This window comes from Centroberyx affinis, unplaced genomic scaffold (assembly GCF_046629955.1).
Source record: "Centroberyx affinis isolate AG114_WGS23_722 - 3 ecotype Tasmania unplaced genomic scaffold, CSIRO-AGI_Caff_v1 ptg003756l_1, whole genome shotgun sequence".
In the NCBI taxonomy this organism is placed as follows: domain Eukaryota; kingdom Metazoa; phylum Chordata; class Actinopteri; order Beryciformes; family Berycidae; genus Centroberyx; species Centroberyx affinis.
The window spans coordinates 61,408-85,326 of NW_027281633.1; the positions used below are offsets into that span (position 1 = coordinate 61,408).

At 42.3% G+C, this 23,919-nt stretch overlaps 1 protein-coding gene across 1 annotated transcript; it reads right to left on the reverse strand.

Annotated features, from left to right (window-relative positions):
• Positions 1 to 6,817: 6,817 nt before the first annotated feature.
• On the reverse strand, positions 6,818 to 14,396 carry pthlha (parathyroid hormone-like hormone a). Its single transcript, XM_071540978.1, has 4 exons — positions 14,137 to 14,396; positions 13,658 to 13,779; positions 9,121 to 9,645; positions 6,818 to 7,619 (listed from the first exon to the last, which is right to left on the reverse strand). The coding sequence occupies exons 2-3, from the start codon at positions 13,762 to 13,764 to the stop codon at positions 9,144 to 9,146; spliced, it is 609 nt and encodes a 202-aa protein (XP_071397079.1). The 5' UTR covers positions 13,765 to 13,779; positions 14,137 to 14,396; the 3' UTR covers positions 6,818 to 7,619; positions 9,121 to 9,143.
• Between the last annotated feature and the right edge of the window lie 9,523 nt (positions 14,397 to 23,919).

The following is a 23,919-nucleotide window of genomic DNA, read 5'->3' on the forward strand; positions in this document are numbered from 1 at the left end:
AACCTGTTTGGACACCAGTCTGTTCCTGAAGGTAAACATTTCCACCATTCTTTTGTCTGAATGATTAATTGTCAGAAAGATGAGGAGGTGGTAAGTAATCTTTATAAAAAGTTGTAGGAAAATGTTCTGTTTCATCATGTTTATCAGAAACATGGAGTTAAATCACACTGCCATACTATGGGCATAGTTATAAACTAGATACAACTCTGTTTTCCCTCAGTTCATCAGCAAGATTGAAACAAAAGATGCAAATTTATATGAGAAAAGTATGCATGTATGAGAGAGAGTGAGGAGAATTATTAGTATCAATCTTAAATACATAAGGCATTGTTAAACTGAAGCCTGATCTGGAGGACAAACGTGAATCAAAATATGAAACATGGCTAATTTATTGCTGAAATGCCTTTAAAGGCATTTAATAGGTGATTCAAACTAGGGGAAGGGCTTCACTTTTCCCACGGCGCAGCCAAAGGGCAACATGAGGTAAATTCAGCTCAGGCATGCAGTCAGTCAGTTATCTGACGCTTCATGAGATGATGCGCTATGTGAGATGGCCTCTAGAGGGCGTTTTTGACTAAGAGATGGCCTCTCGTCTATGGGCTAAATGCCACATTGAGTCCCATACACGGATAAATGCCACATTGAGTTCCAGTGAGCCCCATTCTCCGCCGTTAATTTACAGACATCCACGTCTTCTGCGGCCCTGCAAACCTTAACGGTAGGTAACGTTATTACCTTGTGGTTTTTAAGTGACGTTAGTGGAATAGGTCATTTAACCGATAACTGGGTTGTGCTAGCTGACCATTGCTCCCACACACTGAGCAACACTCTCTTACAGACATCCACGTCTTCTGCTGCCCTACAAACTTTAACGGTAGGTAACTTTATTACCTGTGTTATTTAAGTTACATTAATGGAATTAGATAATTTAACCGACAACCGTGTTGCATTAACAGATAAAAAAAAGATAAGGTGTTTTTTTTGGTTACCTGGTAGCTAGCTAACGTTAGCTATCGTTAGCTAACTATTTCCCAGCTAGCTTATTAAGTTTCCATTCACTGATGTAATGTAGCTAGCTGCTGCTACTGGCTGATGGGGCAAAAACTAGCAATCTGCTAGAAAAACCAACATAGACCAACATAGCTGGTTACCAGCATGACCAGCATAATGCATGCTGGTTACACCATGCCGCAAGACCAGCATGTTGTGTTTTGACACTGGGATGCTGGTGACTAGCATTCCAGCATTCCATGCCAGCCACCAGCATCCCTATCCCTAGTAGGCTATAGGAAGTGTGAGATGAGATGTGTGCGTAAAAGTGCATTCTGAGAATTCCATGCAGTAAATTCATGATGATTGACCAATCCTGTCATGTTTTTGAAATACCTTATATTTTGTTACTCTTAATTACATTTTTTATTTTTTTTTATTTAATTGCTCAGTTCTTTTTGCCATTTTGCTACTCAAGCACTTTGGGCAATGTGCCTGTAATATTTAATATAATAAAGTAATGGCTATGCCTCCATTTTCTCTGTATATATTGTATTTTAGAAATAAATACACAGACACTGATTTGGTTGTGTTGTTTTTATTCCAAAGATGAAGTTTTGAAGTATGGCATTTTCAGGCTTGGCTGGCGAAGCCTGTAGTCCAGACAATAGCTGTGAGTGATCTCATCTCTCCATGGTCACCTTCTGAATTTTTTTAAATTTTCTATATTCCTTTTTGGTTTCAGTTATGAATTGTCATCATGGACTGATCAGTCCTAAACACCCCTATGCTATTTTTCTGTCCATTTATATGTCCAATTGGCTGAATTACTATAAAACAATCGCTTGATCTGTGTAGGTGGGTTTAAAATTGAAGAAATTATGTATTAATTCCTATGGCGTTATATAAAAGCAAACCATGCATATTATAGCTTAGAATCCTGAAGAACACTCATATTAACTAGTAGTTGGTGCCCAACCAACATCAACAACCCCCCAATAAAAGCACTCTAGAATCAGGCCTATTCCACGGTGCTGAAAGGGCGTAGAGCGCTATATGTGGACTGGTAGTGTAGCAGCTACTTCTCAGTCCCAAACATAAGGATCTCGCTCCCACTCGTTACTAAGTCATGGGCATGCATTATTTTATTAACATGTCACATGTTAATAATAATAATCCTAATAACATGTTTACGGAGCCTGTCACCAGACAGGTAGAATTGAACACACGCGCCGTGGGTCTGTACAGGATCTGTGCTTGTTTAAAGAAGAAAATCCACACCTATGATGTCACCTGTAAGGCATCCCACAAGGAAGGGCTGAAGGTGCTTTGCATTGATGGCCTTTTTTTATTTAGAGTGTGCCTTTACCATAGGGTGCTGTATCACCCAGTGCAATGATGTAGTGGAAAATAAAAAGGAGGGTAAACTGTGATCTCCAGTGGTACTTCTTAAGTACCGAGCACCAATGTAAACACAAGTCTGTTACATTTTCAGAGAAGCATCAGTTTATGTTTTTAGATGCTACTTACTACAGTTGGATGCTGATACTTTTGTACTGAAGCTGCCGATAGCCAATAATTTATGCAAATATTACGTATCTTTAAATTTGACCATTTTCATACCAAAAAATACAAGGATTCAGTGTTTCCCCCAGAAGTGTACTCTTGTCAGGGTGGAAAAGCCTCTGAAACAGCATTTAGACCATCATGGGACACTAAAACTCTCCACTGAAACCCAGACTAATTCAATTATTTTAGCCTTAGCAGCTCTTCAAGGTATTAAAAGACAATATTGGCCCCATATATCGGTCTAACCTTATTACTTTCTATGATGCACACTATGAATTAATAGGTCATGAAGATATATGCCAGGCTAAAAAGGTGGTAAACCCGATTCTGCAAATAAAATGGCAGGTGAAGTTGAGTTTTGGTGGCTTTCCCCTCCACCCTTCCTGACCCAGTTGGGCATTTTTAAAGCCAGGAGCTGAGAGAGGAAGGTAAAGCACCAGAGAAGCTTCAGGATAGCCTTTGAACCAGTAAATCCAGGGGTAATTTTGCGAGTTTGGGAGTGGCCACTGATCTAAATGGTGCAGATGTTTCCCACGCTTGTGGTCGATCGATTTCCCTGCTGCTTAATTGTTCGGGCCGCGCTCATACAGTTTCACTTCTCCTTGTTCCCGAGACCCAGAGGGAATATTGATGGCTTTTGACTCATGCCTCTCCATCCTCCTGAAGGGAAACCAACACCAGGAACGCCAGCTCCGCTATTGACCAGATTATATTATGGGCCCAATAGTCCGTCTGCAACATCTGGCCCTCGACTTCAGCTGTTAAAATGCCGCAGCGGTCGCTGTAGGCCTTCGTCACTGCCATGCCTTCATCAGATTCACTGACCGCAGGAGTTAAGATTTACCCATAACAATAAAAGGACCTGACACAGTAATTGGCTTCTCTTTCCTCCCTCCAGATAAATGTCAGCTGGAACTGAACGCGTTCCCATGAATGAACCAACGGACTCGGCTGAGCGATCCAGAAATCCTCAAAAGAATATATGACAGCGTTAATGATCTTTGACACAACATGAATGGAGGTTGACTCGTCCCCTGGATTCCTGTTCGAATTTGTTAAGCGTGTACGTTCTTCGCGACACTACCGGTGCCTGTGATCATTTTTACATGTTGGTTAAAGCTTTGTCACCGGCAAAATTTTGAGTCATTATTTATCCTTCTTTATTTAGAGGGAGGAGGGTCAACATTTCATTTGAATTCCAGCCAGGTTGGAATGGAAACTGGGCCAAACTTTATTTTGTAAGCTCCCTTCCCCATCCAAACAACTAGGGTTTCTACGAGTTCTCGAGGTTTACAGACTTGCTGCCTTTTCTCACATTCTGACTTTGGCACGCTTTGCCACCAGTTGTCTCTCTTGAGGTCAATCTTGTGTAATAGAATGCTAATCCTACCAAGGTAAACACCCTACACAATCACTGTGCCAAGATTCATGACAAAATAAGGTGAAGCAGCATAGTCCGGCGGGTCGATCCTGTCCACTCGTGCAGCCTTTGGCCCGGACTCACTTCCAGACGACTTTTGGGCTCTGCTGAGGGCTCTGGGTATTTATAACCGCTTTGTTTTTGTTGGTTGGATGTCGAGGCCGTCTTGGAGTTGTCGCTCCGCTGGTGCTTGAATCATAACATCAACACCGCTCCACTCCTCCTGCTAGATGTCTCTCAGCTTGCCAGCGCCCCGCCAAGCCAAACTTGTCATGTTGCAAAGCCCAGCGGTGGGAATTATTTTAATGGCTCTTAAAGAAGCCAAGTCCTTCTTGCCACATTCTTGTGCCTAGAGCTGTTGATCATTTGTAATTGAATTTTGGATGGAATTTATGATGAGGGATGGCAATTTGTTGACACTTTTGCTCTATTGAGTGGAAAGTTGTAATTTTTTTTCCCCTGCTGTATGTGTTACAGTAGAATAGCGGCTGCAGTGGCCTTGAAATACAAAAATAAGCTCCCAGCTGATGGGGGCAATTTCCTTGGGGGCAATTGACGTTGAATAGATGTTGATATGACTTGCAGCAATGTTGAAAACCCATGTAAATATAGTACCAACATGTAAGTTGAGAAGACACCCGTAATCATCCCTAGCTGCTTTCTGATATCAGTTCAACACAGTTTCCAAAGCTGTTTTACTATGCATTTTTACCATGCTGTGATATCATAACATGAACATTTTGTGTGGAATTTGGTCACCTCCTGCACATGCTTGCTGGGTTACTGCCAATTAGCCCTTTAAATAGTATATGCAGTCTATGCCAGTTCGTATAATATTAAAATACTGAGATATGGGAAGGTTTATGATAAGGATATGATGAGACATTTTGTCTACTGTGGAGATGAATAATAGAGATCCAGTGTTATTACCAATGTGGTAACACTGTTTATTGTTGAGCATTGTTGAAAATGACGACTATTAGTGTTACTAATGTTCTTGTAGAAGGCATTTGTGGTCACCTACCATAAATATGTTGTGAACATGCAATACATTTATGAATTTGTAGGGGCAATTACTGTAAATGTACATTTTAAAGGGATTTTACCTATGACATTATTGAATACATAGAATGTGACTGACGCAGGGACACAGAAACACTCAATCTTAGATATCAGCAATTGGTGGATTTCCATAATAGATTGTGTAGTGAGGAATGTCTGCTGAGAGATTGCTACTTGCACTGTTTAGTCTAGGTTGGAAGCATCCAAATGGAAGTCGGTCCAAGCAGGTTTTAGTTTTTGATTAGCTTCAGGAAGCTGTCAGTGGAAACTTACAGGGTGTGTGTTCTTAGCTGCTTGTTTCTAGCATGTGTCTGAACTAACATGACTCAGCCTAATGAAACCTAATGCATGCAGTTTGCTTAACTGACTTCCAGAGGGTTTCATGTGAATAATGAAAGCTGATTTGCTGTCTGAAGCTGGAGAGGGAAAGTAGGAGTCTGGTTAGGGTTGAAGTTTGGCCTAGAGAGTAAGTAACAACTGTAAGTAAATCCATCAGTGATCCATACTCTTCCTACTCATTCAGTCTATGTAATGTGTACGGAATTGTTGGCTGCATGGGTTTACATGACCCCATTTGTTTTTATTTTATTACTTTAATTGTTTTTATTGCTATTATTATTTTATTGCCTAGACGTCTGAGAGGCTGACCAAAAAACAGACAGTTGCTGGTTTCAATCAACTCAGTTTACCCACCTTTTTATTTGTGGAATATAGTTTACCACCTTTTTAGGCTGACATAAATCTATATTCTATTTTATTTCTTTAATTGTTTTTCTTATTGTTTTATCACGTATTGTAGATTCTATTTTTGTGCTTATATTCTATTTTTCTCTTTGTCCATGCTGCATCCTATTGTATTACTTTTGCTGCTGCAAAGACCCAATTTTGCCACAGGCATCAATACAGTTTCATGTAATGTAATCTCAGTGGTGGAAGTAACAAATTACATTTACTGTGCTTACTGTAACTGAGTCGCTTTTGTGTGTACTACTTTTTTAAAGTATTATTTAAAGTAATTTTACTTTTACTAAAGTATGTTTTGACTGAAGTATCATACTCTGCGATGCAATGTTAAAATGCATCCATTACAGACAACAAATTTTGTCTCCATAAGTATAAAACACAGTATAAAAAAATGGTCAATTATAAATTGGCTGAAAGGAAGAGTAATGTGGCTTCACTTTGTTCATGTACTTTTACTACTTACTTTTACTACTTTACTTTTATTAAAAGAATCTAGGCCAAATTCTTGTCAATCTAGATGCAATTGTTACATAGGATCTTTGCCATGCAATGCAAAAATACTTATTCATGAATAAGTATTTTGCATTGCATGGCAAAGATCCTATGTAACAATGTTCTCTTTTGTAGAAAAGTAACTCAGAAACTTTTATTCTTGGTACATTTTACATTGAGCTACTTTTTACTTTTACGCAAGTTGATTTTTGAACCAGTAACTACTACTTCAGTAAAAACTCCGTAAGTAACAGTATTCTACTTGAGAATAATTTGGTTATATTTGCTGTTGTATAACATGTTTGGCATAGCAAGGAAAATCTTACTTACTATCTAACTCTAATTTCTGAAAAAAATGCATATGTGTAGTGGACCATTCATGTGTATGCAGGAGACACTAATTCCAGTTACCTGGTATAAAACGACCACTAATATAAACTTTGTCTCCTTAAAGGTAATAACAGGAGGAAGTGACACCAAAGACACGGGACAATCAGGGAGGATACTGTCAAATGTTTAATCCATTCAGTATAGGGTGTTATCTCAGTGCAAGTGCCAAACAACAATATCGAGCTGTTATGTGTTCAGTTTATGTACAAAGTGAACTTTGGCATTCAGAAGCAGAGCAGGCCATGGAAGAAACAGGGACACCAAAAGGCAACTGGTGGGGGCTGTGTAATAAGGACAAGCCATCCTATAGCGTAATGTACAAACTAGCTAAAGGCCCCACTGAGTCCCAGAGTGGGGGGGTGGGGGGTGGGGGGTATGGGTTGGGGTGGGGGTGTTTGTGTGGTTAAAACAAAGACATCCTAAACAGCAGCAAAGAAACAGAACTGGACGGCTGAACAGAGACAAGATCATATGAGCTAAAAAAAAAATAAAAAAAAATAAAAACTGAGAAGTAACACACGGAAGGATGACCATTGTTTTCTTCATTTCAATCAACCACAAAAAAAGTCAATTAACAAAATTACTGGTATATATATTTATATTTATATATCTAAAGTGCATTATGGTACAAAAATATAGAAGGTCAGCAGCACCTCGATACATTTACAAAATAAATACACCATTCAAACAAAATAAATTACCGCAAATCTGACATTTATAATTGGAATGAAAACAAAAAAAGCAAGGATTCACAATGATTAAAATCTGTTGCCCCACAGAGCATCAAATAAGGTTTTATCATATTTTTTTTTACTGTCATCATTATCACTATTCTGCTATATTTAGAATATTTACAGACAATAAATATTTTCCTATTTCTTTCCAAACAATCACTATTACAGAAGACTGTAACATGAGTATTTAGGTGTCCACTTGAACTGTCCGTTGGTTTCTGAAAGACAAGGAAAAAGAGACAAACAAGTTACTTCACTGGTTTGTTTCCAGTTTTTCAGTGTTCTTATACCATGTAGGGCCTATAATAGAAACACTATGGGTAATATGATTTTGAGATGGCAGATCAAATAGGATGCATCTAAAATGGAATATACACATGCACTTGAATGCGTACGAGTGTGTGTTTGTGTATTTGATCAGGCCCATCATGATCTCCCATATATAATGAGCCGATGGTGGGGTTAGGGGCTTAGAGGGTGCGTATTCAGACATGTGTTTGCAATCATGCCAAAGAGACACCTCATTCAGCAAACAGGCCTTCAGATCAAACAACTCTGGGTTTCTCTGGACGAAAACAGAGCTGGGAAGCTGAGAAATATGTGCTTCGAGTGTGTTTATACATCTGAGTGTGTTCGTTTGCAGAGCAAATGAGAGGGTGCGTGCGATGTGTGTGTATAGAAATTACTGATACTCCTTAATGTGGTGATTGAGAGTTCCTACAAATGGCAATTTGATCAAAAGATGTTTGTTCTGCCTCACGGACACCCATATACTAGCATTAAGCAATTACTTGGAATTTTGGACAGGGAAGGGCAGTAATGCTGCTGGTTTACATGCCATGGTGGAAATGTCTCAGTCTGTGTTCTTGTGTCCTCCATGATGCGTTTGATGTGTTATCTAACAGTAGAAATACGATTCCAAAACAAAAGAACGCAGAGGATGGGGGAATAAAGTTTGCAGGCTAACTGAGGATGCGTCAAGAACAAATGGGAAGCCCCAAGATTCATTGCAAGACTGACACATCATATCCAAACAGTGCTATAGTCTATAGTACAGAGCTAGATGAAACAGCTGTGTCTTAGGCTGTGATCACATAGGAGAATTTCTTCTCCTTCTCAAACACAAAGCTCAGCTGTGAGCATCACTGGTAACAGAGAGAGCAAGAGGTCAAAGGGCGCAAGATAGCTAATTAGTGTTCTAACTAACCTGAAGTAACAAAGGCGATAATGTTGTTGAAAATAAAAATGGACAAGAGAAAGTTAGCTATTGCTCTGCTTGCTCTTGAAGAAGACGATGAGGAGTCCATGCTGAAACAGAGGATGTGGGTACATGACGTCCTCCCAGAGAGAACAGAGCACCCACAGTTCTATCATCTCATCTAGAACTTTACCTAGATAGAGCCATTTCAAGGACTATTTTCACACTGATGCAGTGTGTGGAGAAGCTAAGACAACTTCAACTTGGAGTGAAGGGCAGCACCACAAAACCCACTGCCTCCACAATACTAGGCATGTGTGCCCAAACCATTGAAAATAACAGAAAAAAAAGGCGCAGGTATGTTCAAAAAGTGTCCTATGTGATCACAGCCTAATTTGATAATACGTTATTGAGTACACAGTCCTTCTCAAACGGTAAGGTTTCTCTGCTCGTGTTCTTGAGAAATTCTGACTTGGTACTGACTTGGCATTCTTGGATTTCGAGAACGGCCCTAGACTCACCTTTGTCAGAGGCTGACAGTGTTTTAGTGAAGCGCCCCCTGTAGGCCGAGGAGAGGCCGCCACTCCAGGTGGAAGCCACTTCCGGGCTCGTCTTCCAGCCGCCATCCCAACGAGCGTGCCCGCCGCTTCCTTTTCTCGCCCTCTCGCCTCTTGCCGGACCTCCCTTTCTTCTTCTTCTTGCCAGAGGTCTTAAGCACCCCGTCTTTGTACGTCTGCGACTTGTTGGTCTCCTGGGGTAGGTTGGTGCCCTCCTCCTCCTCCAGTTGGAAGCTGATAGGGAGATTCTTAGTTCCTCCTGGGGGTTTAGAGTGGAGGGTGCTGCCGGTGGTGCTCAGGTTGATGGTCATGCCCACCCCTGGGAGGCCCACCCCGGCTCCGCTGCTGCCCCCGGTCCGGACGGGAAGCTCCCGGATCTCGGCTGTATGGACCTCGTCCAGCAACTCCTGCAGCCACATGCGACGCTTGAAGTCCTGCAGCGTCCGGCCTTTGTCGTGCATCAGCTGAGCATGGGTCACAGAACGTTTCCTATAGGAGGAGACAAGACCAGACCGCTGGAGGGTTAGCACTGAGAAAAGCACAAAATCAATCCTTACATTTCCTACATTTAAGCATTTAAATGTGTAATCCTTGTCAGTTTGTGTTGTTATTTGGATAGTGTACACCCAAGGTAGGTCAGTCACTCAGTTGGTGTGGAATTTGGGTGTTCACTGCTTCACCAGTAGAGGTCAGTATGAATAAACAAATGAATTAGCTGTTTCAAAGAGACCAATTGCATAGGTTTAATAACAGCAAGGAGTAAGACTTTTTTGGGCTTTTTCCTTATGTTATTATGTTTTAAGACATTCCTATATCTTTATGCTTGAGAGAGGGATTGTCTTGATCAGGAATCCATCTTCAGTGCTCTCGTACTCCCTTCCTTTAGTTGAAAAGGTTGAGCAACACTGCTCTCATTGTGCAGTATTCCAACAATTTGCCCCTGCATCCATGAAATCACTGGCTATCATCATGACATGATTCATAGAACCACGGGAGTTAAGCCTTTTCCAGGGTTGTTAAACTGATACACAAGATCCCACCCTGCCAACGGGGTTGAGATGAGTTTTCCTCTCTTTTGGAAAATGCCAATTTTCCTTCTGATAGTTCATTAAAATCGTCTTACTATCACCGTGGCATTTGTGTTGCACTGGGCAAACCTCTGACCCGTCACATTTCATTAATATCCAGTAACTGACAGATGCATGGTAGTCAGATCCCATAGGTGCAAATTGCTACCACATATGCTACAAGCCAATTAGGCTACTTGTGGTCCAAAAGCTAAAAAGACTTACACTCGCTCTAATATCTGAACTTGAAATACATGAGACTAATAATCTAGAGTTTACTCTAGACTTTACCATAGGAGTAAGGCATGAAAGAAGTACAGTAGATCACAACACAGAAAAGGAGAGATCCAGCTCCCAATCACGCTGTGTCAGGTCTTCCTTCTGTCGTCCTGATTTTGACCAGATGGGAAAGGGCAGTGCCCCAACCTGTTATCTTTTCAGATACTGTGTGAGCGGCAAAGGATTCATGCTTTGCTTTGCTGGAGTGTCTTGTTACCCAGGCCTTAATTCTTAGGAAAATAGAGAGGGAGAGGGCATGGCTCAGCGCTGCTCGCCAACGCATGGGAACGACAGCACACCAAACGCTGGCGGACACCTCGGCCAAACACCGTTTTCAGCCTCAAGTGTCTGAGCACATAAACAAAAGGGCTTCAATGGAAGATATTGCGCCTGATTACTGAGAGCACAGCATGGCTATTCAGCTGTCGGGACAGGGATTTTCCCAGGTTACCTCTTGCAAGGTTACTTTTATTATCTAGAATCTGGAGTACAAAAGTATGTACTTCTGTAGTACTAAATAGACCGATATAGTATGTAGTTCTATTTGAAAACACTGGGCTAATTTATGGAGTTTTGACAGCTGAACGGTTACAGAGGGAGAAAAAGGGCTCATGGTGTTATAGAAATCAAACTTTTGCTTTGATACATGTTTGTCATGATTTGTTTGGTGGTTGTAGTTTCACTTGAATTGAAATGGATCACCAAAGGAAGCTGCACACAAACTGAAAAGCAATATGCTGAATTTACCATTTAAAAATGATTAACATTAGATTAAGCTCAACAGGGTGTATAAGTTTTCCATTTCTCTCCTTTTGTTCCTCCAATGCATGAAGCTCGAGCTGAAGTGTATTTTCTCCTCCTGAATGAAATAATATCCTGGACAAAATTTGTCTCCCATACAGAGGAAGCTCTCGAGAGTGGCTTTGTTTATATGCATACAGATATTTCCTGTAAATCTCTGGCCTAAAAAAAAAAAAAAAAAAAAAAAAAGCAAAAACACTGGGAGTGCGCTGTCTTTGAAAACTGATCTCACTCTGTTTTTACCTTTTAATAAGCTCACATCAAACGCTTTTCCAAGGAGCAGCTAGAGAGAGGAAAGGAGGGAAAGGAGTGCGGGGGGGGGGGGGAATAAAATGGCCCTGATACATCCTGAGGTGGCACCGGTCCAACACACCCCTCTCTTGGCCTATCTGATGTTAATTGTTTCTCTCTGGGAATGAAAGGAGGAGTGTATACCCTAAACCACCAGCATGTCATTTCCCAGTGCTGGCTGATTGAACTTCAAGCCCGGCGCTGGCTCCGAGTCAAATGACACGTCGGTTTGCCTCCTGAGGCTCCGTGGCTCTGAGCCAGAGCTATCGATTGCTCAGAATTCGCTCATTCCCAGGCTTTCAGCGCTTTGTGTGATGAATACTGGGATGAAGCATAGCCCTACTGGTTGATACTGGTTAATAATATCCACAGCAGCTCTGGTTACCACTCCATCCTCATGATTTTGATCTATCTCTTGGTATGTCAAAATGAAAAATAAATCTAAAACATAAATTAAAACAAACTAGATCAACTCACTGGCAAAATTAATAGCCTTATTTGCTGATTAAAGGCCACAGGAGATGGAGTGTCAGAGGTCAGAATAAAAATTTCCCTCATCACCAGTGACCTGCGAACGTGAGCTTTCACCCGCTGCAGTGTGTCAGCCAATCGTGTGATCTTACCACACCAGTTTTCATCGCGCCAATGTTTTCCTTTCCACTCAGGTGGCATTAACTCGGTCCTGAAATCCTATTAAGTGCATATCACACAACGGGTGTACCTCCATTTCCCCTGACATAAGCATAACAGGCCCCACACGCTGCACGGAGAAACAGAGAGGCATGGCGTCTCGGGTACCGCGCCTGGAGCCCGTTAACGCTCCGTTCTCCGCGCGTCCATGTAAACCTGCCTGGCCCGGGATGACACACGGTTTTAATAACTTTAAAGGCTCCCTCGCTCTTCCTCAGGAACCAGGTTCAAAACGTGCACTGCCGCCCGCCAAATGCATTTCAGATGTGATCTCTCCTCCTGAGTCTCAATACTGATTCGGTTAGAGGGGCCAAACATCTTGGGCTGAAAAATCATTTAGGGACGTGATATTAGCACAGGGAGAACAAAGCCTTACAGATTGTGTCAATGTTATGGATATGTCCTGCTGGTCCAAAATATTGACCGCCTTTAGAGCTTCTTCCCACATCCTGTCATAATGACTCTGCTGCTTCATTAAAAACTGATTCACCCAAAGTGCACCACTGGCAGCGAAGACACACCAAAAACCATTTCAGGGATATTATCTTTCCAAAGGGAAAAGCTCTCAACGCGTGTTTTGCATTCTGGCTTCAGAACTTGAAAGAACATTTACTCTGCTAGGCATAATATACTTCACCAGGAGGAGCAGGTTTTGCTTGGTACACCGCCTAGCCATACATCAGCATTATTCATTTCCCCCCTCTAAGACTCGTCTTTATCCCGGATGGACACCAGCAGGCAGCCCAGCAGAGTGGATTACAAAGCTGGCATGGCGGTGGAAGGTGTGAAGGGGGTAACAAACAAGAGCATTTCTGTGTGTAGCCGGTGGTCTGAAACCCCCGTCAAACCGAGCCCTGGGGGTGTCAGGAGGGGAGGGGGGGGGGGGGGGGGCTGGAAGTTAAAGAGGAGCTGTGAACATCTCTGCTTGGGAACTGGAGGGGGGGGAGTAGAAGGAGGGAGGAAGGAGGTAAAAGGGTTCCAGAGTTGCTTGTACTTTATCGCACGGACGGTCCCCCCTCCCCCCCCCCCCCCTTTCTCCTTAGGCAAACACGCAGGTGGGCGAAGACTATCTAAACAGCTGCCAGCACGTTTCACAAATGAACACATTTTCCAGCCGACGCGTTTGCTCGCCCGCCAAGCGGGACAACGTGTAAATAAATAAATCGAAATAGCAAATAATGGAAAAAAAGATGATGCCGAAAAACTTTTTCTTTTAACGTCTGAAAGATTTCCAAAAGTAATTATTTCCACCCTCAACTTTTTCAGCTTTCCCGGGCTTTACACTGAGGAGCACGGATTGATGGAATTAAAATGGAATAAAAGGTAATTGTTCAAAAGCATGCAAAAAAAAAAAAAAAGAAAGTCAGACTTACATTCTGTTGCTCAGGGCATCAATTGGTCTCCCATAGTGTGGCACTGGAGAGCACAGTAAGAACAGAGCAAAGCACCACTGTTGTAGTACTCTTCTAGAGCAGAACATCTTGGAAATAGATTTCTGTAAAGAAACACACAAATACATGAACAACTTTGACTCAAATGCACTTCTGAAAGAAAATACATTGCATTCAGGATATATATTTTGTATTCCTAGTTATTTAAAGGCTAATAAGTGCCAACAGACTGCAAGTATTTATTTGAGCCCAGTTGAAACGATTAGCATACCCTCCTTCATACTATTCCCCTGCAGACAGAGGCAGCAATGCCAGCACAGACTGGATGACTACAGCCCTTATTGAACTGAAACCAGTCCAGCATGTTTGAGAGCAAAACACAAATTCCACCGAGCCCAATTTGCCACAACAAAGCTGAAATAAAACAACAAGCCAAAGAGAAGAAGAGAGTGGGAACTTACTTTCCCAAAGCAGTGTCCGTCCCGTAAAAAAAAAAAAAAAAAAAGTATTGTCACTGATGTCCTCAGAGTCTCCAAAAGACAGAAAACTATCTCAAAGTTTCCAGTCTGAAAAAAAAACACAAACAAAAATGTCTAGGTCAATCCAGGTGATTATACCCTCGTTAAAGCAGGGGGAATTTGAAAAAATCCCCACAGAAGAGACATCCAGAAGGTCCTTGTCGTCAGTCCACTCACTTTTTTTTCTCAACACCCTTTTTCCTCTGATAGTGAGCTAAAAGTCTTAGAGAAGTCCAGCAACCAGGACCAGCTGTCCCTCCAGGTATCCTCTAGTAACTGTGGAGTGGGAAGCTGACCTGGAGTCTGTTATAACAGAGGCAGGGCAGCGGTGGGACCGGCTGAGGCTGAGGTTGGACTACTAGCACTGATGGGAAAGTTTGCTGCATGCTGCCTGTCTAGCTGTGCAGGTCAGAGGCAAGGAAGGGGAGGACTTATTATGGGAGAGGCAGGGCCCCGATGATGCCTCTGCCCCCTAATGTGGAGTCAACTCCTGTTTGTGTGTGTGTGTGTGTGGGTGTGGGGTGTGTGTGCTGGTGTAAGGAGTGAGATAGCAAAAGACAGAAGGGGTGGAGGCAGAGGGGGGGGGGAGTTGAAAGAATGGCCAGTGGTGGCAAGAAGGTGGCGCCCAAGCAGCACTCCACAGCAAGTTACCCTGAGATCAGAGCAGGATATATGGGAGAGGGGGAGAGGTGTGTATGTTGTCTCCCTCTGTGTGTGTGTGTATGTTCTCTAATGGGGTTGGGGGGGGGGATGGGGGAGTTGTGCATTTCCCACCCCACCCCACCCCCTCACCCCTCCAACTTCTTCCACCGCTGACACCCCAACGAAATGCTTGAGGGAAATTCATAGCATTCTTTACACCCCAAAGCGGCAATTTAGAGAAAAGTGATAAACTGTTTGGGTAGAAAGCGCAAGGGTTTGTTAACGAGACAGTGTTTGGGAGTTTGAGAAGCTACAGATTTCTCCGTTTTGATTAATAATGTTGGTCGGACGTGTACTTTTTTATCGTAGTATTTGGACCGGAGGTATTTTTCCGTTTTAGGGGCTCGTAAGTGCGTCACGTTATCTGATGTAGAGCGACAGGCGGTAGAAGTGGGGGTCAGAGCTGTGACTCTGGGCCATCGCTGGCCTTTATACACCCACTGCAGACCATGCCCCCCCCCCCCCCCTCCACCGACACTAAGAAGAGTCAGGTACCTGGACTGGTACTATCGTCCTCTGGCCATGATGCTGAACTCACAGACATGAACGGACACAATGCCAAACTCACAGACTCATGGACACAAATAATCAGTGGTGGAAGTAGTACTCAGATCTTTTACTTAAGTAAAAGTAGAAATACCACAGTATAAAAATACTAAAAATAGTAAAATTCCTGCATTCAAAATGTTACTTAAGTAAAAGTACAAAAGTATTAGCATCAATATGTACTTAAAGCAACAAAAGTAAAAGTACTCATTATGCAGAATGGCCCATTTCAGAATAATACAATATATATTATATTATTGAATTATAATTATTGATGCATTAATGTGTAAGCATCACTTTAATGTTGCAGCTGGAAAAGGGCTGATTTCCACTACTTTATATACTGCTGGGTAGCTTACAGTAATCTATAATAATACATCACAATTTATTAGTTGATTATATTTTGTATAATAATCTGAATCTGCAAAGTAACTAGTAACTTAAGTTATCAAATAAATGTAGTGGAGTAAAAAGTCCAATATTTCCCTCTGAAATGTAGTGGAGTAGAAGTATAAAGTAGCATAAAATGGTAATACTCAAGTAAAGTACAAGTACCTCAAAATTGTACTTAAGTACAGTATTCGAGTAAATGTACTTAGTTACTTTCCACCTCTGCAAATAACGTGAAGATACATTACTCAACTACAAAAGGATGATGTGACAATTGCATGAATTGGACACGCCATTTTCACGTGTTCGCCTTCACTTTGGTTAGGGTTAGGGGGAAAGGCATCGGTCATGGTTAATTCACGAGTTGGGAATTGAACCCAGGTCGTCTGAGTTGAAGATGAATGTCTTCACCCATCCACTCGTCGACCTCCACACCCTTAACTTTCCACCTCGCTATGTCAATGTCAAGCTACTTCCTGCTTCTAGTCATGTCTCCTCCACCTAATCCTTTCCTGCTGGGGGGAACGCATTTCTCTCACTCTTCTTTCAAAGAGAACCGTATTTGCATTTTAAGATTCTTGCATTTCACACAATTTCATGGGACCAGACAGGAACATGGGAACCGCACTCTCCAGTCGTAATATTATCACAGCGACTCTCATCTGCTGGTTCCTGGATCTCTTGTGATAGACGACTGTGTAATACTCATCATTACTGGCTCTAGCATTCACACACCAAGCCTTTACATCAGTGGTTCTCAACATAGGGTCCGGGGACCACCAGGGGTCCTTGAGAGGGTCCCAGGGGGTCCTCAGCAAATTGATGAATTGTTAAACTTCAGCATTATTTCATTTACAAGAAGTTAACACAGTTAGAGAATGTAGAAGAATGATTGTATTGATCATAGTTTCACTGTTATCTCTCTACCTACAATACAGATAGTCATGGGATTCTGGACAAAATCATATCTGACAATAAAAATATTTCCTTGATATGAAAAAGGTTGAGAATCACTGCTTTACATCAATCTAAGCCAGTGGTTCTCAACCATGTGCGATGGAGGTCCAAGAGTCTGCAGGTTATCATTCTACCCAGAATCTACAGAAGCTGCCATACCTCTTATTATTATATGTTTCTAGACACATTTCTGTATATATGCTACTTCCATCTGTAAATATGATGTGCATTTTCATGTCTACGCACATTCCAACACATCCTACCATCTGTACGCCAGATAACGTGAACTGTTCATGATGCACATTTGCACATCTGCTTCTAACCTGTATATCACTTTTATCTCAATATGCTCTCTTGCTGTAATTACTTGTATTATCTTCAGCTTCATACTCTGCTCTATTCTTAACCATATCTTTCTCTCTGCTGCTGTAACGACTCTGTTTCCCACAGGGATCACTACATCTAATCTAATCTAATCTAATCATGTAAAATATGCATGAGTTTGGCTTTATAGGAAACATTCCTCTTGCCTCCAGATCAAACAGCGAGAGATGCTTTCGCACTTTGAAGCCTCAGACTACCGACGCGATCACTATTCTTTAGCAGAATGTGCTATAGCAGTGGTTCTCAATGTGGGGTCCGGGGACCACCAGGGGTCCTTGACAGGGTTCCAGGGGGTCCCCAGCAAATTGATGAATTGTTAAACTTCACCATTATTTCATTTACTATAAATTTACAAGAAAAGAGATGTAGAAATGACTAGTTTGATCATAGTTATCTGATTTGATCACTGTTATCTCTCTACCTACAATACAGATAATCATGGAATTCTGGAGAAAATCATATCTGACAAGAAAAATATTCTCAGATTTGGGTCAGAGACACAAAATCTCATCAAATGGGGGTCCGTGGCCCCAATGTGGACTGAATGAGGGGTCCTTGATATGAAAAAGGTTGAGAATCACTGTGCTATAGAGTAAATGATTCAGTCATGGTATTCAAATGGTACTGAGATAGAAAAATGATGCATAAAATTACACAGAAATCTAATTTCCAAAAATGTGAATGCCACACTGCTTATGTAAACATTTTTCTCTAAATGATTTCAAAATTTCTCGGTCTCTTGCCTGGTAGATAAGGCCTATTGTGTCTTTGCTGATTTTTCTTTTTTTTTTTTTAAGATCTGTTTTTAATTGTAAGGGACGACAGCTGGAATACATTGCTGATATTTCAACACGTGTCAGTCAAAGCAGTGGAGGGGAATGGCGCTCCTACCGCAGTGTTTGTCTGACTTACTGTTGTTTGCTCTTTAGAGGAGAGAGAAGGCTCCCATCTGCGGAGGTTAACTAAGGCAAGAGAGAAGGGCCACTAAAGCCATATTTAAAACCTGGACCTAGGTTTGCTTTTGGGGCAACTTTAATCAGTCTGCTTGTAGCGGCTAATCTGACTCGCCCTTCATCAGCTTTCGTTCTTCTGAGTCTGGAGACACTGAGCGTAAAGAGTCGTATGAAAGGCCAAGGATTAGCCCACCATGCACTTCCAAATGTTTAGCTAACATTATGGATGGCCTCCAGGGTTTTCAAATGGGCAATGTTCCTTAAACCGATCCAACATCCCTAAAGGGGAATGACGAATTTTTCTTACGGGGGGAAATCCTATACGCATAGCATACGCTTTACCAGGCTGTGAGTGCGGATATAGATATTTATCAGGGGATCCCTATGTATTCTGACTCAACACTAACTCAACTGGCTGAGTTGAGTCAGACTGTGTTTTCAATTTACTCAATTTTCTCTAACATTCTGGCTTGGCGACTGTAGTTAGTCTATTGATGCGTCCTTGATATTTGCCCAGACTAGCAGCTTTACTGTAAAGGTCACTGTATTACTTGAACAACACACAATGGGTACATTATTTTCTAAATAGGTAAATTACTAGTTATAAAGAATGGCATCAGTCAGCAACAGCTGCCAACATGGGGTCTGGATGTGGTGACGCAATGAAGGTGAACGCGATCTCTTTCAAGTGCTCTTTTCATTCATTAGTGTTGTGTTGGCCTAATAGTAAACAGAATCAATTGTTTCACTCCTCGGTCATCATTTGGGATATAAAGAAGTCAACATTTTGACGGTAAAAAGATTAGTTCCCGAGGGAATCGTGGGAGTAGTTTTCCCCAGTCATCTGCAAATTAGTAAGGTTCCTTCCATTTTTATGAGCTTCTCTGGATGGAATTGTTTCAGGCAAAGTCAGTCCAATGTTATGTCAGATCTCCAGATGCAAAAGAACAAAAGGAGTCTCAGGGGATCAGTATTAAGTCTACCTGTTGTTGTCTTGCTGTCACAGTCTCCCCCCCCCCTCCAAGCCTTGCACAGCACATTGACATTCAGCTGGAAAAAAAGATCTCATATGATTCCACTCTGCGAAAAGCTACTTTACCTGCACATAAACAGGTAAAAAAAAGTCTTTTCCTGGCAGCGGGCGGTATATGGGGTCGGAGCCAGGAAAGCTGTTTTAGATTCATAGAAAATTGCTGCGTCTTGGCAGAGCACAACATACACAAAACAAATGTCCGCTTTTAATCTTGCGACTTCATCATCCCCCCCCACTCCTGCCCCTCCCTTTGAAAACAATTCTCCTCACAAAGGCACGTACTGTTAGCCTTTCTCCATCAGTGGTCCCGACTCCTGCCGCCCTGTTGATTCCCGGGGCCTCACACCGTCCCGGGAGCGATAGCTGCCGTAACTGGCTTAAAAAATTCGCCCTCATGAATGGGATTTAATAGACGCGTGATGGCAGTTTGCAGCTGTGCGACTCGTAATAAGTCGAAGAGAGGAGCGCCGGTGTTTGCGTTGAGAAAAAAGGGGGGGGGGGGGGGGGGGGTATGGTAAAATGTAGGAAAAGTGAGACCGGCAGTGGGAGAGAGGGAGGGAGCAGCTTGATGGATGATGATGATTGAGGGATGATGAAGAGTCCATGACGAGGCTCGCTCATTCTCCTCTCAGGGGTGGCCTTCCTCTCTCTCTCTCTCTCTCTCTCTCGCTGTCTCTCTCTCTCTCTCCCCTCCTCTGTCTCTCATCCTTAACCTCTGGCTTACCTCTGGCCCTCCCTCCTTCCCTGTGGCCCTCGCCTCGCTCGGCGGTGACACATTTTAACGGCGAAACCAAAGAATGTACGATTCACCCTCCTCTTTTTTGGGCTGGGGATGGACAGAAGCTCTCGGTGCCAAAAAAACAAGCTCCCCTTTTCGCTCTCTCTCTCTCCCTCCTGTTTTACTCTCATTCACATTATACGACATACACCCAGCCCATACGCCCAGCCACAGGAACACATGCTCGCCACCGCTGTGCAACCACAAATAGTCATTCTTTTGAGGCGTACGGTACAGTAAAAGCTGCAGCAGTCACATTTTCAGAAGTTTTTGCTCCCCAGCCTGACCCTGTGACCGTTCAAGGCAATGTACAAAGCTTAGCAACTGTCCTATCTACTAGTAGTATCTCCAGTAGCTACTCTACTGCAACTACATTAAATTTGTGGAAAATAATTCTGTCGAGTGAAATGAAAAGGATGTGCAACAAAAAATGTGAGCATTTAAGTGGTCTTGAGGTCAATTCAGGACTTCTCATTTGTGTCAAATTCAATTTCATAAATTTAAAGCGACACATTGGAATGTGAACTGTGAAGGGTTGATAAATTGATCAATTGAAAGAAAAGGTAAACAAATCATTTGAGTTACCTTGAATGGAATTAGGCTATATTTCCTTAAATTAAATGAAAAATTTGTAGTGTTTACTGTCGGAATATCAATTCCAATTTCACATTCACTGAATTGTATCAGGATTTTAGACAATTTCACAATTAAATTCTCAGTTGAACCTAAGCTCAGTGATACAGAATGAGCACAAGACATTGATTTGTCACCTGGCATTCGATCAACTCACATCATAGTGTAGCGTAACGATGAGTTTGACATATAAACAAGGTATCTTACGTCAGCGTAAATAACTAAAGTGCAGCAGCGATGGTGCGCAAAAGTCAGAGTTATCTCCACAGACATTTGGCACCGGCTGGTTTTCTCTGCAGGGTGTGTTAGCGGAGCGTGGAGCTCCAGCGCTGGAGAGCCGACAGCATTACGAGGAGAGGGGGAGAGGCGCCTGCAATCTGCCTGCCTGCCTGTCTGTCTGTCTGTCTGTCTCCGGCTGACTTTAGCAGATGTCACCAGATGGGTGTACATAATCCGCTGGTGTGTCACACTTGGATCCCACCGAGGCAATCGAGTCCCCGCGCTCAATTAGATCTGATTATGGTTAGCGCTCCGCTGCCAGAAAACTGGATTAGACTATGGAGAGGGGATAGAAAGTGGTTTTGAGCTGTTTTGACTCGCTGAACAGTTCTCATTTGTTGCGCAGTCGTCAGGGTTTAGGATTTGATTAGGCTTTAAACTAGTGCGCTATCTCGGACCGCTTCGAGTCACTTTCGAGTCGGCTTTGGCCTTGATGGAACTCTATGCATCTCTCTTGCCTACTACAATACTACCTGTAGTCTTCCTAAATTGCAGGTCTCTACCACATTAACCAATGCTCTCCTCTCACCACCCAAGCATTCCACATTGCCACACACAGACAACTTCTCATTCAGAGATTTTACCAGCCCAGACATGGCTTAGACGGGCTGGTCTCCCATTATTTATTGTACGGACTTTATACGGCCAAAAAAATCTCTTAACAAGGCTACAAGCCCAGGTCTAACCCACACCATTTGATTTGCCTGAGTGGAACAATACACTAGTCCTCACAGGTTAAATATTTGTCAGAAAGGCCATGACACACAATCAAACTGTTTTTCACTATTTTGCAAAATGTACTCACCTCTATATCAGAGTTCCTGGCTTCTTGTGATTATTACCAATCCAGTATGGAGTTGAGAAAAAAATCAAAACTTCCTCACTTCCTCAGTCATATGTTCTGGTAGTCTTCTGTAGCGGGTACCGCTCTTATAAAGAGGATACTCTGCTCTCTTGGAGGTGCTGCAGTGTGTCTGCACTTGCTTTGCCTGGTTGTGAAGTTAGTTGGGGTTTGAAACGCTATATAAATAAGGTTAAGCCCTCCTGCTGACATCATTTGCCGGTCATCATCATCATCACCGCCTCATGGTAGTTAGAAGCCATGAGCTGCATATGTAATTAGATGGATGAACTTACTCACTCTATCTGTCCCTCCCTCCCACATCCCTTTCTGTCTTCCCTTCCTTTCCTCTTTCGTACGAGGAAACACAACACACACACACACACATGCAGACACGCAGACACCACAAGTTTAGGTTAGAATTCACAGTCAAAACTAATGCCACATGCCAATGATCTTTGTTGTGTTCTGTCCTTTGGCCACATGTTTTTCACTAGTCATGGTTTTTGGGGTAGAGGGGGAGTCTAATGATAATGCTCTCACTTTGTTAGAGATTGATCCTCCTCACAGTGTTCTGCTCTTTGCACGTCACTGAGGTATGGCAATAAAACCTAAATGTTAAATTCAACCTAAAAATGACTGTTATTACTGAGGTGAAAAGACTACCTAAACTTTACTTAGGCAGATTAATGTAATCATTTAAAAGCCTGCTATGAAAACAGTGTTTGCAGACAGTGCAGTCAAGGTTGGTGTTGTCTCTGTTTTTGTCTATCCCAATTGAGTTATACTCTATTAAGTAATGACCCCCTGCTGCCAGACTTCAGTTGGACTGACCGGAGGTGGGAGGGAAAAAAAATCTTTCCAAAACACAGCGGTGGTAGTAGTGGTTTTGTTCGTCACTCCCACCCCTGTTTGCGTAGTGTGCCTCTTAATCTCCCAACACGAATGCGCTCTAGTTTCCACTCATGTACCGTCTGGTCTGAGGTTCTCTATGTTTAGCAGAGGGTCGTGGTTTGGGTTGTGTACGCCGGGTCATACACTCCTTCAGGAGAAGACTGCAGCGTAGCCAGAGGCTGCCTGCCTGCCATTTCCAGTCTGCCAGCACTGGCTGTCAGTGAAGCCAAGCAGCATTTACTGTACCACTTATGTTCTTGGAAGAATAGCCAGAGCTGCGAAAACACCTGAGACAAAAAATAAGTTCCCTTGAGAAAGTTCAAGGACTGGGTCATGACCTGTACAAACCAGGTTAACAACACAATGGGAGCAATTAAGAAGATGCTCAGCTACACTATTAGTTAATGGAATACATCACGTTTTGTGAAATCATGTGATGAGCATGCAGTCACCAAAATCATCTGTGTCCCTGGTAGATTGTTGGTTCTAGTGCTCCATGCTAATGGCAGACATGTGACTCAAGTCATTTGGTTCAAGTCTCAAGCAAGTCCCAAGTCATTTTTTCTTGGGCAAGTCAAGTCACCAGTTATGTCAAGTCGAGTCGAGTCCTTAGTTAAGGCAAGTCAAGTCCCAAGTCAAGTCATTTTCTTTTCTCCCCCCAAGATACTGCAGTCTTACCTGCAGTATCCGGTCTTTATAAAGAGAAAAGACAAGGTATTAGTACCAGTCTAATAATGATATTATTGGCCAATTTATCTAACCTGTTCAAAAAGTATGACAATGAATTGAATTTGTATTATAATTATTGATATTCAGTGAAATAAATGTAATAAAAAAAAATGAGTGATGACTCTAGGCACAGTCGCGGCCGCCTGATGATGATGATCTGATCTGATCCATAGACCGTATAAAGATCTGATCGTACTGTGTGTGTGTAACCACCAGAAATACGAAATAGTCTAGAGTGGGAGGGTGTAACGAGTAACGAGTGCTTCTTCTTGAAAAATACATCAGGTAGCGAGGAGCTTGACTGACAGGGTCGTCATCCAGTCATGACAATGCCATTCCCAGTGTGCGCTCGCATACCGGGTAACATTACACACTACAGAAACTTGTAATGTGAACATTGACAACGTTGAACATTTTAATATTTAATATTTAATATTTAAACTGAACACATAAAATGAACACAAACAAGTCATTCGAGTCATCATGTCTCACGTCAAGTCACGAGTCTTTAACTTCCAAGTCGAGTCTCAAGTCATTTATTTTCTGTCAAGTCAAGTTGCAAGTCATCAAAACAGTGACTCGAGTCAACTCAAGTCCAAGTCACAAT

Excerpts from the sequence above, each read along its gene's own strand:
- pthlha (XM_071540978.1), bottom strand. The coding sequence starts at position 13,764 with ATGTTCTGCTCTAGAAGAGTACTACAACAGTGGTGCTTTGCTCTGTTC. Across the intron at positions 9,646-13,657 it reads GATGCCCTGAGCAACAGAAT|GAAACGTTCTGTGACCCATG; the intron begins GTAAGTCTGACT and ends CTCCTCCTATAG.